At 43.2% G+C, this 12,974-nt stretch overlaps 1 protein-coding gene and 1 long non-coding RNA gene across 11 annotated transcripts in view; one reads left to right on the top strand and one right to left on the bottom strand.

Moving 5' to 3' along the window:
• Nucleotides 1-12,974, top strand: part of XPO6 (exportin 6) — a 101,667-nt gene that overhangs the window by 35,730 nt on the left and 52,963 nt on the right. For 9 of the 10 annotated variants that reach the window (XM_028110181.2, XM_028110184.2, XM_028110186.2 and 6 more), the window contains 2 exons: nt 3,318-3,477; nt 5,374-5,451. In XM_028110181.2, coding sequence (XP_027965982.1) covers nt 3,318-3,477; nt 5,374-5,451 — 238 coding nt within the window. The remainder of the gene's footprint in view (nt 1-3,317; nt 3,478-5,373; nt 5,452-12,974) is intronic. The other variant, XM_028110179.2, reaches the window with a different exon arrangement.
• LOC148162857 (uncharacterized) lies at nt 1,933-6,120 on the bottom strand. The gene is made up of 2 exons (XR_015769546.1): nt 5,901-6,120; nt 1,933-3,542 (listed from the first exon to the last, which is right to left on the bottom strand). It is a non-coding gene; the product is annotated as an uncharacterized LOC148162857 (long non-coding RNA).

Raw genomic sequence — 12,974 nt, 5'->3', positions numbered from 1 at the left:
TGCTCGCCGCAGCAGGTGAGGAGGAGCCATGTTTCCACCCAGCTGGGATCACTTCCTGTGATGGAGAGCAGACATTTCCTGTCTACCCTTGAAATGTAATGTAATTACTGGTAACAAATGACAATTTGGAAGAGCATTTTTAGGTGAAGTGCTCATGAAGTTTAAAAAGGCTAGTTTTCTTTCTCTTTTGACCACTTCCCTCTTCCCACCCTTCAGAAATGACTCTGCTTACCTCATGCAACCTTTGTGACTTTGAAACACCCCGTAGTGAAAAGAGCATGGAGAGAGCATGTGGGTTTGGGGTCTTTGTCCATTTTTGTCACAGATCGTCTTTAATTTTAGCAACTCCTGACCCTTTGGGAGCGTCCATTTCCTTCTTTGTGAAACAAGAGGATTGGACAAAGTGATCTCTAAAATCCTTTCAGTCGTAATCTCTGCTTCTCATTTATCCATGAGAACCAGTCAGTGGCATGAAAGCCATGTCTAGAATAATGGTGCTTAGTTGCTGACTTTTTTTTTTTTTTTAAGATTTTATTTATTTGAGAGAGAGAGAAGAGAGCAGGAGCAGGGGGAAGGGGCAGAGGGGCAAGCAGACTCCCCACTGAGCAAGGAGCCTGACGCGAAGCTTGATCCCAGGCCCCTGAGATCATGACCTGAGCCGAAGGCAGACGCTTAACTAACTGCACCGCCCAGGTGCCTCCAGTTGATGACATTTTTAATAATGATGATGAAGTAAACTTTTCTTTAGGTAGTGGCAAACAAGAGTAAACTAGTTCTGGAGTCAGGCTCACCATCCTTCATCCTTTTTTTTTTTTTTTTTGAAGTAGGCTCCATGCCCACCGTGGAGCTCAGTGTGGGGCTTGAACTCACGGCCCTGAGATCAAGACCTGAGCTGAGAGCAAGAGTCAGTCCCTCAACCAACTGAGCCACCCAGGTGCCTCCATACTATGATCCTTTGAATAAACTATCTAAAAGGGTTTTTTCTGGCTCAGTTCCCATCATTGCCTGCTTGCTGTCTGGGTGCATAGTTGTTTGCTTTTGTTTTTAATTCTGTGATGGTTGGCTGGGCTTCTATGCAATTTATGCCATCGTTGTGGTGACCACATAGCAGGCCGAGGGGAGTTGATTTGGGGCCCCAGAAGGATACTTGCAGTTCTTTGTGTTGATTATATCCTTTGTAGCCACCGGAGAAGGAAGTAGTTGAAGTCGAAACTGACCTCTGCTCCTTCTTGCCCCCAAACACAAGGCCAAACATCACACCTTTTAAAGTCTATTCTTCAGATTCCTGAAATCTGCTGAGCTGGACCTGTGGTCACATTGTGCCTGGGACCAGATAATTAAGGGGCAAGCAGCATGGAAAGAATTGCCATTTCTTTTCTGATACGGTGGTGTAATAAAAATTATTGAACTTTTTCAGAAGCTCACACTAAGAACCTGAACTTCAACCTAAAAGTGCTTATTCTCTGTTAAAGTAAATTGCCAAGAATTACCTATGTTACGAGCATAAATTATAAATGTGAAGATGGTAAAGGGAAACACTATTTTGCTAACAAGCCTTCTGGACACAAAGCTAGTGAGAAAAAAAATACTTGATCTGGCTGTTCTTTCAGGTAAAGAATAACTTTCATTTTCAGTTGGCTTTTGCCTGGTCGTCTCCCCTTCTTCCAAATGAGAGAAAGGAGGGCTTTTGGCTGCATTTTCCATAGTGTAGGAATTTTTTATTTCTGGGAGCACAGAGCATTTCATGTCTACAGGAAAATGTATTGCCAAATGGAATATTTGGTAATACGAGGCATTCCCAGCTAAGAGGGTAAGAATGAGGGCTTTGGGGGGAAAATAGAGACAAAAGAGGTAGAGGAGAAAAACAGAAGTGTAAGGGGGGTAGTGGGGGAGGAAAGTAATGGAACTCTTTATTATTTTTATTTTTTTCAATTTTTAATTTAAATTCTAGTTAGTGAACATACCGTGCAGTGTTGGTTTCAGGGGTAGAATTCAGTGGTTTATCACTTACATACAACACCCAGTGCTCATCCCAACAAGCGTCCTCCTCCTTAACGCCCATCACCCTAAAGTATGGATTGATGACCCACAGGCCTCTGGATGGACGGAGATGCTTATGAAGGGTCAGTTCTTTATTCTGTAAAGAAAAGGTGCTGCGGGGATTTCTTGTTCCTCCCCTGTTGCATTTTCTCAAGTTGTTAGAAGTAGCCCAGACTTGCACAGAATGAAGAGAAAGCTTGTGGAGGTTATATTTGAAGTTGTAGCCTTCAAGAGAATTGATGTAATAGCATTTTCAACACGCTGCTCATGGCCACTGTTTTTATATCATGCTGCTCCTGAGGGCAGTTGAGTTTATCCTGAGTTCACACTGTTGAAGGCATTTCCCGCTCTTTGGGATGAGCTTTCCCTTGGTCTGCAGTGGGGAGAGCTGTTTTCAAGGGAAACCAAGTGCCCTGCACTGCTTGAAGTGGAAAAGAGGCGTTCTGCCCGGCTGCCGTTCCCGGTGCCCTCCTCCTCCCTCATTTCGTAGATTGAATAAACAGACAACCTATTATTATGATTAAAGAAGATGGTCAAGTGTTCCTTCAATTGTGTGTCCTTTAATAGATTGTAGCCTATAAGTCAACAGAATTTTAGTGGCAACTTGCCTTTACCAGTTTCTGGAAACTAAAAAATGAATCGTAAGTAATGTTTTGAATTTTGTGAAATTGATTAGAAAGAGCTAAGTGGTGTTATGCTCTTGAAGGTGTACCTTCTTCTGTCTGTTGCTTAAGGCAACTTACAACATAGTGGATATTGCCGGTGATAGAGTAACTAAAATTTGGTACGTAGGTATTTGCAAAATCATAATCGTAGTCGATGATGAAGTCATGGGCGGATGGCGTGTATGCATGTTTCTGCTCTGCCACATGTTTAGTCTTGAACTTTCATGAAGCATGCAAAGCTTAGAAATGTAAAATTGATTTAACACCCGAACGTTGGAAAGAGATCACAAACCGGTTCACATATATCTCTGTCGCTAATACTTGAATCTGGGCAAAGTGACCAAAGCTCTGTTGGGATTGTGGATGTGTAAAAAAAATTGTCATGTTAGATGTAAAAGAGCATTGTGTTCATGGTTAGAATCTTAGTCCTTAGACTAAGATGAGAATACACTTTGGCTCCAAAAGGGACCTAACTAGACTGTAGAGCCCTGAGCGATGCGGCCTGTGCCTGCGAGATTCAGCCATGGAAGGACTTCGAGGTTTAATGTTCCCCCATCCTCCTTGTACCTTCGTCAGCTGGACAGCCTGCTCAGAACTTCCTTTTCCCTGCAGTTGATCCAGTCCCCCGTGACAACCCCCCTTGGGCTGATCATGTTGAAGACGACTTCAGAAGAGCTGGCTTGTCCCCGCGAGGACCTCAGCGTGGCTCGGAAGGAGGAGCTGCGGAAGCTGCTGCTGGACCAGGTGCAGGCCGTGCTCGGGCTGCTGACAGGTGAGCAGTATGGCGCTGGCGCTCTGCGGTCTTGAGCAGTTGTTCTAGTTGTGACTGTGACGGAGCTGAAAAACAGAATGTGGCATGTGCTGTCTGCCGCGGGCGCGGTGTCCGGCGTGCGGTAGGACCTCCGAATGTACTTGTGACCTACTTCCTTTACTGTCTTTATGGATTGGTCGGCCTGGGAACTGTGATTAATGAGGCTGCAGGGATGTGATTGAAATGCCAAGCACAGCATTCTCAGGAAGGTGGGTGGCAAGCACCTTATTGAAGAGGATTTGAACTTAAGATCAGGAGAAGTTGGGGGAGAGGAAGATGGGAAAGTTGCAAATTTTCTGCAGAGAAGGAAGACCAGGTGTAGAATCAGCACCCTGTGTGCTAGGTTTTAGCTGTAAGTAGCATTTTCTTCGTCATTTTGTTTGTCAGAGCCTTGTGACGGCGTGTGGGGAGTAAGAATAAACAGAAAGCAAAAGCAAACCGCAGAATGAAACAGGAAGGTGGGACGAGGGTGGAGCGTGTTGGCCCAGTAGGGCCAGGCTGCTCATGAAGAGGCACAGGTGCAGCCCTGGTCCCAGAACCCTTGAGGCACGGGTGGGGGGGAGGGTGGGGGTGGGGGCCCAGGCTTGCTGCTGGAAGGGTTGTTGTAGTGAAAAAAGCCTTTTTAAAAAAATCTCCAGCTCCTCTGCCTGGCTTTCCTCTTGGATGTCTAGGAACTTTTTTCTTTTGTAGGGGTTACAGAAGTGCTTGACATGCAGTGGGCACTTAAAATTGGTGAAGAATGCTTGATCAGAAGTAAATTTGTCATTTGCCCCCTGTCCTTCCCTGCATCCCTAGGGGAAACCCACACCTCAGAACATTTCATTCAGAGCACATTTATTGATGCCCCCAACTAGAGGTTACATTTCTGCAGTTAAGGACCATGTCTGATATCTCTCTATCCTACTGTGCAGACATTAAAATTTTTAAAATTGGGATTAGTTCACATAGCATAAAATCCACCTTTACAATGTTACAACTCTGTGGTTTTTAATATATTCACAGAGTTGCACAGCGATCATACCATCTAATTCCAGAACATTTTCCTTACCCCCTCCCGCCAAGCCCTTGGAAACCACTAATCTGGCTGTCTCTGGATTTTCCTATTTGGCCTTTTCATAAAAAAGAAATCATACAGTATGTGGCGTTTTGTGTCTGGCTTCTTTTTCATAGTGTGATACTTCAAGTTTCATCTGTAATATTAAATATTTTGAAAACAGTATTTTCAAAAGCTTTTACAATCCATCATCTTATGTGGTAGGTTCTGTAAGGAGATACAGAAAGGAATAAAACGCAGTCTCTGCCTCTCGTATGGGGTACTCTAGTAGGAGAGAAAGACAGCTAAAACCAGTGTGTTAAGAATTACAGTAGAGGTGTGTTTTACGTGCAGGCAGAACTGAGCAGACAAAACTCTGGGAAAGATGACAGCTGGGTGTAACTCTGAGGGACTGATAGCAGCCATCAGTCTGGGCGGGGGGGGGGGTGCGGGGGAAGGTCAAGTTTGGAGGGAGGGAGGAGAGCAGGTCAGAGGTTGGTGTGGACGGAGTAGCACACAGTTCAGCGTGTGCAGCCTTGTGTGGGGGTGGGGCAAGGCCAGATGGGCCAGCAGAGAGGCCTGAGGCAGAGATTGTGTGGGATGCTGCTGTTGGCTGGGTGAGGAGGTAAGGAGTAGCAGCAGGTTTGTGGGGGATAATAAAGGGAGTTTGGAACATCCGAGTGGTGTTGTCCAGGAATGTCCACTTGGACATACGGTGGAGAGAGGGATGTTTGATCAGAGATATGAGATCATTTTTCTCAATCTTGATTTTCATAGGTTAGACTTCATTTCTCTCTTAAACTCAGTTTCTCCTTTCTTGATAGGTATCTTGGAGACTGTCTGGGACAAACACAGTGTCACTGCTGCCACCCCACCACCATCCCCGACCCCAGGAGAAAGTGGTATGGTCTGCCCACCACATATGCTCTTCCTCTTTTTAAATGCAGTTTGGGGTCTCGATGGGGTAGCGATTGCTTACCTATGCCACATACAGATGCTGATTCTTCCTTGATCTATTTTTGGCCTTTCTGCCCATGTTTTCTAAGGAGCTAGCTCTGCTTAGTTCTTTGTAAGTACTTGTACTTTCTTTCTTTTTTTTTTTTTAAGGATTTTTTTATTATTTATTTATTTGAGAGAGAGAGAATGAGAGATAGAGAGCACGAGAGGGAAGAGGGTCAGAGGGAGAAGCAGACTCCCCGCCGAGCAGGGAGCCCGATGTGGGACTCGATCCTGGGACTCCAGGATCATGACCTGAGCTGAAGGCAGTCGCTTAACCAACTGAGCCACCCAGGCACCCCAGTACTTGTACTTTCTAATATATTTTGAACGACTTATGTTGTTTCTTCTTTACCTGTCGGAAAGATGACATCCTTCCTTTGATCTTCTGTCATCCACCTCCATCCCCTTCAGTTTACAGCTCTTGGTTGTCCCTTCTGGTTTGTTTTTTGCTTTTTCTCAGATTTCATGGTGTCTTGCTCATGCTGGGGTTAGGATGTGCCCGTGGGCTTGATAGGTCTGCTGTGCAGTTACGCAGGGGTCAAGGTCACAAGAGCTGGTTGGCTTCCTGAAGGAGGAGGGGGAGGAAGAGGATGTGGAGGACTTTGTTCCCTACTTGGGGCTTAGGGAGGGTGAGGTCAGTGTGCAGTAATCAGCATTGACTTTACATCAGTTCAGAATAATTTGATCAAGCGTGGGCATATTTGCAGTGTCAGTAACTCGTTTACTGGTGGCTAATTATCCACAGTTATATTAGTATCTTTTTCAAAAGTCAAAGTGCAGTTTGCTTAAAAATGGCTACTTTCAATGGTAGATAGAAAGAGGAAATTGTGTTTGAGTAGAAACTTTTAGTTTCTGAATGCTTGTGTTTTACATTGAATGATTACAGATGCTTTTCAAGTAGAGTACGTCCTGTGAATTGCACACATTTTTTCCTCTACCATAAAGGTTGGTATGGCTAATGAAAGATTTCCCCATCTTTCTCCTTTACCCCAGGAAACAGGCTGTTGAAATCAGACCCCTCCAAGCCTGAGCTGTTTCATGTAGCCTGTTGTTGTTAATAAGTGGACATTAAAATTCTTGCAGAGCTGCTGTGGAGCTGAAAATATAGCGTGATGTTTTGAGGACAGCTCATAGTAAACTAATTTATTCCAGATTCCATTTATCATACTGGGATAAAAACTGTTAGTCATTTGTCACACTTGTTAGATTAAACACTATTATAGAGTTTGAGAGTGTATTAAAAGCCGACAGGGATTTGAACTTTATTTGTACTTGGTAGCTTTCATTTTCAGTGTGGATATTTGAGATGACTTAGCAGATTTATATTTTGCAATATTTGGTGATTAAAGAAAAAAATTGCAAATGAGGCAGAGCTTTGATTTTTATGGGTGTATGCTTTGGAATCTCCTGCAGTTGGGCTGATCTTAAAATGTGTCATTTCATTTAAATAATAGTTTGCAAAGATTAGTTCTGTTGGATCGGATTTGGTTTTAGGTAGGTGAATACTGGCTTAGCATTCAGTTTGGAGTTAGCAGTTTGCTCTAGTAAAACTTGTTTTTCAGAGATCATTTTCCAGTGCCAAAAGCTGTGTGTTTTAGTTGGCTTTGTTCAGCTGCATGTTCTGAGCAAACTCCATTTCTGCTTTGATAAACCTGTTTTCCTGGAGGCCAGGTTGGGGAATATCAGATAATACAAATCAAAAATATATGCTTACCTCTCTTCTGCGTTGCCTAGGTTTTGTTGATGAGGTAAGGTGAAACACAGTATGAACTAACTTGATATTTCCATATAAACAAAACCTAAAAATGTGGTGCGTACTTCTTGAAAATTGCCTCTTAGGCACTATTAAAACATTTTTGAAGTCTTGAATTTTAGTATTTGAGAAAAGGCAAAAGAAATGGAGACTGCTGGGGGCCTGGGAAGTGAAGTAGGCTTTTAAGCTGACGTACTTCTGAAAAAACAATAGGCTTACACGTTCATGTGATACGCCTTTTTTCTTTTTATGACGGTTGCAAGTGAAGCTGTCAGATCTTGTTCCATTATTTGGACAGTGCTGATGATTTAATTAACATTTGTTTTGATGGTTTTGCTCAACTGCCTCTGTGCGTTGAAGACACCAAGTGAAGCAGTAAAACTTCTAAGAAGATTGTTTAGCTTTAGTGACCATAAGCTCACTATTGTGGAGGAAAATCATTCTGAGAAACCTTAGTGAGTAAAGGAAACCCAGTGAGTAAACCAGATACTTCGTCCCGTCACCCCCCGCCCCCCCCGCCCCGCCAACCCGGGTTGGCACTCCCTGCCTGCCTCTCTCTGCCCTACCCGAGTCCCCATGCAGCTCTCTGGCAGCCCCTTGGCTTTTGGCATTTTTTTCCTCATACGCTTTCTGGTAACATTGATTTCGGTCTGATCACTTTAAAAGAAAAAAGCCCAGGAACTAGTCCCTGCAACGGCTACTCTAACAGTCTGGATATAGAAAAAGCTTTGAAGGGCGCTTGTGGTCTGCTTTGCAGAATAGTTCCTCAAATTGTTGCCTTATCTTTTAAACTTGCCTCACTAGACCAGAATCCTGTGACATAGATGATGGTTTTATCTCTCATTTACAAACAAGGAAACGGGGTTGGGGTTGGGGGGAGTCCCATCGCCAGTAAGTGTCAGAGCAGGGATGGAAACCTATCTGAGCCTAGGTGCGTGGTCTTCGTCCTAAGTCTGCTTTCTCCGCCACTGTCCCCACGTCTGCCGGCCTCCTCCTTCCCCAGGCTTAGAGCCCTGGCTGTGCCATCTACTCTGTGTCTTCCCTGACCGCTGGCCCCTGTGCTGGGAAAGGAGAGGAGGGGTCCTCTGAGGACCTCTGCATGCTGAGGCTGGGGCCTCCTGCTGCACTGGGGCAGCCTCAGCCCTCTTCCTTCCTTAGCCTTCTCTTGTCCTCACCTCTCTTTGCTTGGACAAGTAGGGGGGCAGGGAGGAAGCCAGGAACAACATGAAATGGTGTAAATAACTGAGATTCTGAGTTTGCTTTCGTCGTTCTGCGATGAAACTTGAGACCCTATCTTTCCCGTCTGCATGGTGCATTCTCTCGAGTATGGATCTGTATATATACTGGCAATGGCAGGTTTCCGGGGAGCTCAGATTGGTGGAGACCAGTTTATACCTTTCTGTTTTCTCCCAGACTTTGCAAATTGCAGGTTTTTGTGCACTTGCAAATCTTTCCACATATCCCCTTATAAGTATTCCCTTTTAAGCTACTTGTAGGAAGATGGGACTGGGGAGGGCCACTCAACTCCTGTGAGCTCATTTTATCCCTCAGGCTCCTTGAATGGAGTTTTTCCCCATTTTGCTGGATTGAGGCTACAGTGAGATCCCTGTTTCTTATTTGGGGCTATTTTTGTCCTGCAGTAGCTTTTAGGCAACATGGGGAAATATTTTAGCTAACATAATGAGAGGAGAGGGTACTACTGGCATCTGATAAGTGGAAGCCACGGGTGCTGCTGAATATCCCACGATGCGCAGAACATTAAAGAATTAATTATCCAGTGCCAAATGTCAGTAGTGCTGAGGTTGAGAAACTCTGAGTTAGTAAATGTAGAACTGAATAGAAAACATTAAATTTTAATAATTAAAAAAGTAAAAAAGCCAAAGGGATCTTTGCATGAATGCTTAACCCGTCTGGGTTGCCTCCAACTGAGTAAATGCAGCAGAGTTGTCCACGACCTCTTGGCAGGGGTTGTGTACTGCCGCCAGAGCCTGGCCTGATTCAGAGAAGCTGAAGTCGTCTGCAGGCTTGATTATAATCAAGGTATACCCTCTTGCATAGGTAGCTTGTTTAAGCTCTCTCGGGTTTGCATTGGAAACGCTGCAGCATGAAGCAGAGTCCCTCTCTTCTGTGGGAATTCCTTCCCACTTCGATTAAAATACAAGTTTTGAAAAATTCTTTGTAACCTACTAAAAGACTTTGGAACATTTGAAGTTGAATAAAACCATTTTCATTGAGAACAACCTTCAGAGATTCTTGTTTTGAGGGGAGAAAAATAATTGGTCATCTTATCCACTTAAATAATTTTTACCTTGCATCACCCCGTTCAGCATTTGTCCTTGTGCGCTTATCTTTCTGAAGTTGCGGTCATGGCATACATGCTGTTTTACTCAGGACTTCGGATCATGCATATTTTTCTGCATTTGAATATTAGCTCTCTTCCAGATCACTTTTCCTGGCTGCATGATCTTTCCAGTTGACCTGCTTTTTGGGAAGGAGCATAGGCTTAGGGGCCAGACCTCTGTTTCCGTTTCTGCTCTACTTATTAGCTGAGGAACATGGGGGAAACGCTTAATCTCTCTGTATCTTAGTTATTCTAACAGTTTGTAAATGCAGATAATAATACCTACCTTAGAGCTGTGAGCATGAGATGAGAATACGTATGTAAAGTGCTTAGTGCTGCACTGTGCATATAATAATAGCACATCAAATGGGAGCTGTTCGTCACATAATTATTGTTGTTTTGCCAACCCCCCCCCCCGTTAGCAGTCCTATTCTGGAAAAATTCTTCTGAGCTAAAGAGTAGGGACAACTTTTTTGTTTTGTTTTCGTTTTTAAAGCCACAGTTTATTTCTATTTAAAAATGTTCAAGAGACTTTAAATAGGTCCAGAGGCCCAGAGATGTTCAGGTTTAATAGAAGATCATACTGAGTTGGTGTCTTTTGGTTCCTCCTTTGCTAAAGCCTCCATTTGATTCCGGTTAATTATTTGCCCCGATAATTCTTCTAGTTGGGTAGTGGTGATTTCTCTGACTCCAGCATCTTCGGTAAATGGCCACCGGTTCATGAATGACGAGAAAAGCAATGCCAGAAACTGTCACTGTCATTGAGTGAGAGAAAGTTGTACATATGACTCAAGTGGACAGCCACCACAGCAATTCAAAACTCACCTTATTAATCCAGTAGCAAACTGGATAAGTATTTGCAGATTGTACTTGAACATCCTTCTTGCGTTATTCTTTGAAACCAGGTCCTCTCATTATCAGCGTGGGTAGCTGAGATCATGATGAGCCTCATCTAGTATTAACTGCAGCTCTTTCTCGGGGTGCCTGGATGGCTCAGTTGGTTAAGCATCTGACTTGGCTCAGGTCACGATCTCATGGGTCATAGGATCGAACCCCTGTGGGCTCTTCTGCACTCAGTGGGGAGTCTCCTTGAAGATTCTCTCCCTCTACCCTCTAGTGCTCTATCTCTCCTCTCTCTCTCAAAGAAATAAAATCTTTTGGAAAAAATGCAGCTCTTTCAGACAGAAGCCGGTGAACACCTTACAAGATAAGATACCAGGGGACTTTTTGATCTACTTTTAACAATAGAGATTAAACCCCTTATTAATAAATCACAAAATTCTCATTTTAATGGCCAAGGAGGTGAGGCTGAGAAAGGTTAACTAATCTGTTCATGTTCATCTGCATTAGTGTAAGGCAGGAGTTCTCAATAGATCTGGGGGCCCTGGAGGTCCCACAAGCCCTTTCACGGGTCCCAAAGGTCAAATATATGTTCATAAAAATACTAAGACGTTATTTGTCATTTTTACTCCTTCTCTCATGAGTATACTGAATAAAACTCATTCAGATCCCACACTGCAATTAACCTTTAAGAAATTATTACTAGTAAAATTTTTATATTGTATTAAAGAACAGGTACAGTCACTTAGGAAGGCCGCAGAAACGTTTTAGTCTTTGTCAGTTGCATATCTGTGCGAAGCCGTTTTCTTCATATACTTCAGTGAAAACAGCATATTGCAGCAGATTGAAGCAGATTAAAGAGTCTGTCTTCTTTTAAGCCAGACAGACATTACAGAGATTTCCAAAAATGTACAGTGCTATTCTCACTTATTTGTTGGCGGTAAACTACATTTTCTTCATTTAAAAATATTTTATGCTAACATGTAATGCGTTTATTAAGTGAATATTTGAAATATTTGAAAACTTTAATTTCTGTTTAATTTTTATTTAATTTCTGTGTGACGAATATCAACAGAAATAACCTGCATACACAAAAGTTCTTTGACATCCTCAGTAATTTTTAAGAGTATAAAGGGGTTTTGGGGCCAAAATGTTTGAGAACTGCTGCTATGTAAAGCACAAAATACAGTATAGAAATGTAGCCAGTGTTCTACCATCGAGAAATAACACCATTCCAGGTGCCTCTTTATATGTAGTTACAGAGACAGTAAGCTAAATAAAAAGACAAAGTGGCATCATATATTTTTATTTTTTAATTTTTAGTTTTTTAGAGATTTTATTTTTTAAAAATGTATTTATTTGTCAGAGAAGGAGAGAGGGAGAGGGAGAGAGAGAGCATGAACAGGGGGAGCAGCAGGTAGAAGGAGAAGCAGGCTCCCCGCCGAACAAGGAACCCAACATGGGACTTGTTCCCAGGACCCTGGTATCATGACTTGAGCCAAAGGCAGAAGCTTAACCGACTGAGCCACCCAGGTGTCCCTATTTTTAAGTAATCTCTATACCCAACATGGGGCTTGAACTCACAGACCCTGAGATCAAGAGTCCCTTACTCTTCTGACTGACCCAGCCAGGTGCCCTCAGTTTTATTTTTAATAAAAACAAATTATAATTTTACCTGAATTTAATGGGAGGTTTTAAAATGAAAGGAATTGCTTTTTCCACACGGGATATTAGTTTGTAAAAGATACCTCTAGGCTTAAGAAAAATAAAAGATGAAAACCAATTTCTTACTACATGTTTTAATTCTAGCCCATATATTTTGAGACTTCTTGCTTGTGAAAGAAGATTGGCTAGCACACCCTCTGTGATTCCTACATCTGTTTAGTCTTGATTCTATATTTAATTCAGTGCTTGCTCTGGTCCCCTTGCCACAGCTGCTCCCTTCCTTAATTCTTCATTTTTATTTATTGCTTTATTTGCATGGTTTCACTATTCACTCTCCTCCCTAAGAAGAGTTTGGGAGGCCGGGGGTGGTGCCTGGGTGGCTCAGTCGGTTAAGTGTCTGCCTTCAGCTCAGATCCTGATCCCAGGGTCCTGGGATCAAGCCCTGCATCGGGCTTCCTGCTCAGTGGGGAGTCGGCTTCTCCCTCTGCCCGCCCCCCCGCCACTCGTGCGCACACTCGCTCACTCTCTCTGTCAAATGAATAAATAAAATCTTAAAAAAAGAGAGAGAGAAGAAGAGTTTGTGGGCAATATATTACTTGAGTTTCTGTGTTTGAGAAGATGTCCTCTTCCTTTGTACTCAAAGGGGAGCCTTGGGTTAAGTTATTCCCTGCCCCAGCACTTGCGAACACAGTACTACTGTTGTCTGGCTTCTTGTGTGCTGTGAGGAAGTCTGTGGTGTTTTCTCCTTGGTGTATGTGTTTTTTTGGCCTACGTTTCTTCCTTATTCCTAAAATTCTTAGTATTGATTAGCTGTTATCATTTCTTCT

Source organism: Eumetopias jubatus, unplaced genomic scaffold (genome assembly GCF_037043125.1).
Source record: "Eumetopias jubatus isolate StellerSeaLion01/CBP00866 unplaced genomic scaffold, mEumJub1_p1.0 scaffold_12, whole genome shotgun sequence".
In the NCBI taxonomy this organism is placed as follows: domain Eukaryota; kingdom Metazoa; phylum Chordata; class Mammalia; order Carnivora; family Otariidae; genus Eumetopias; species Eumetopias jubatus.
The sequence above is the reverse complement of the archived record's forward strand: the minus strand, read 5'-3'. Positions and strand labels throughout refer to the sequence as shown.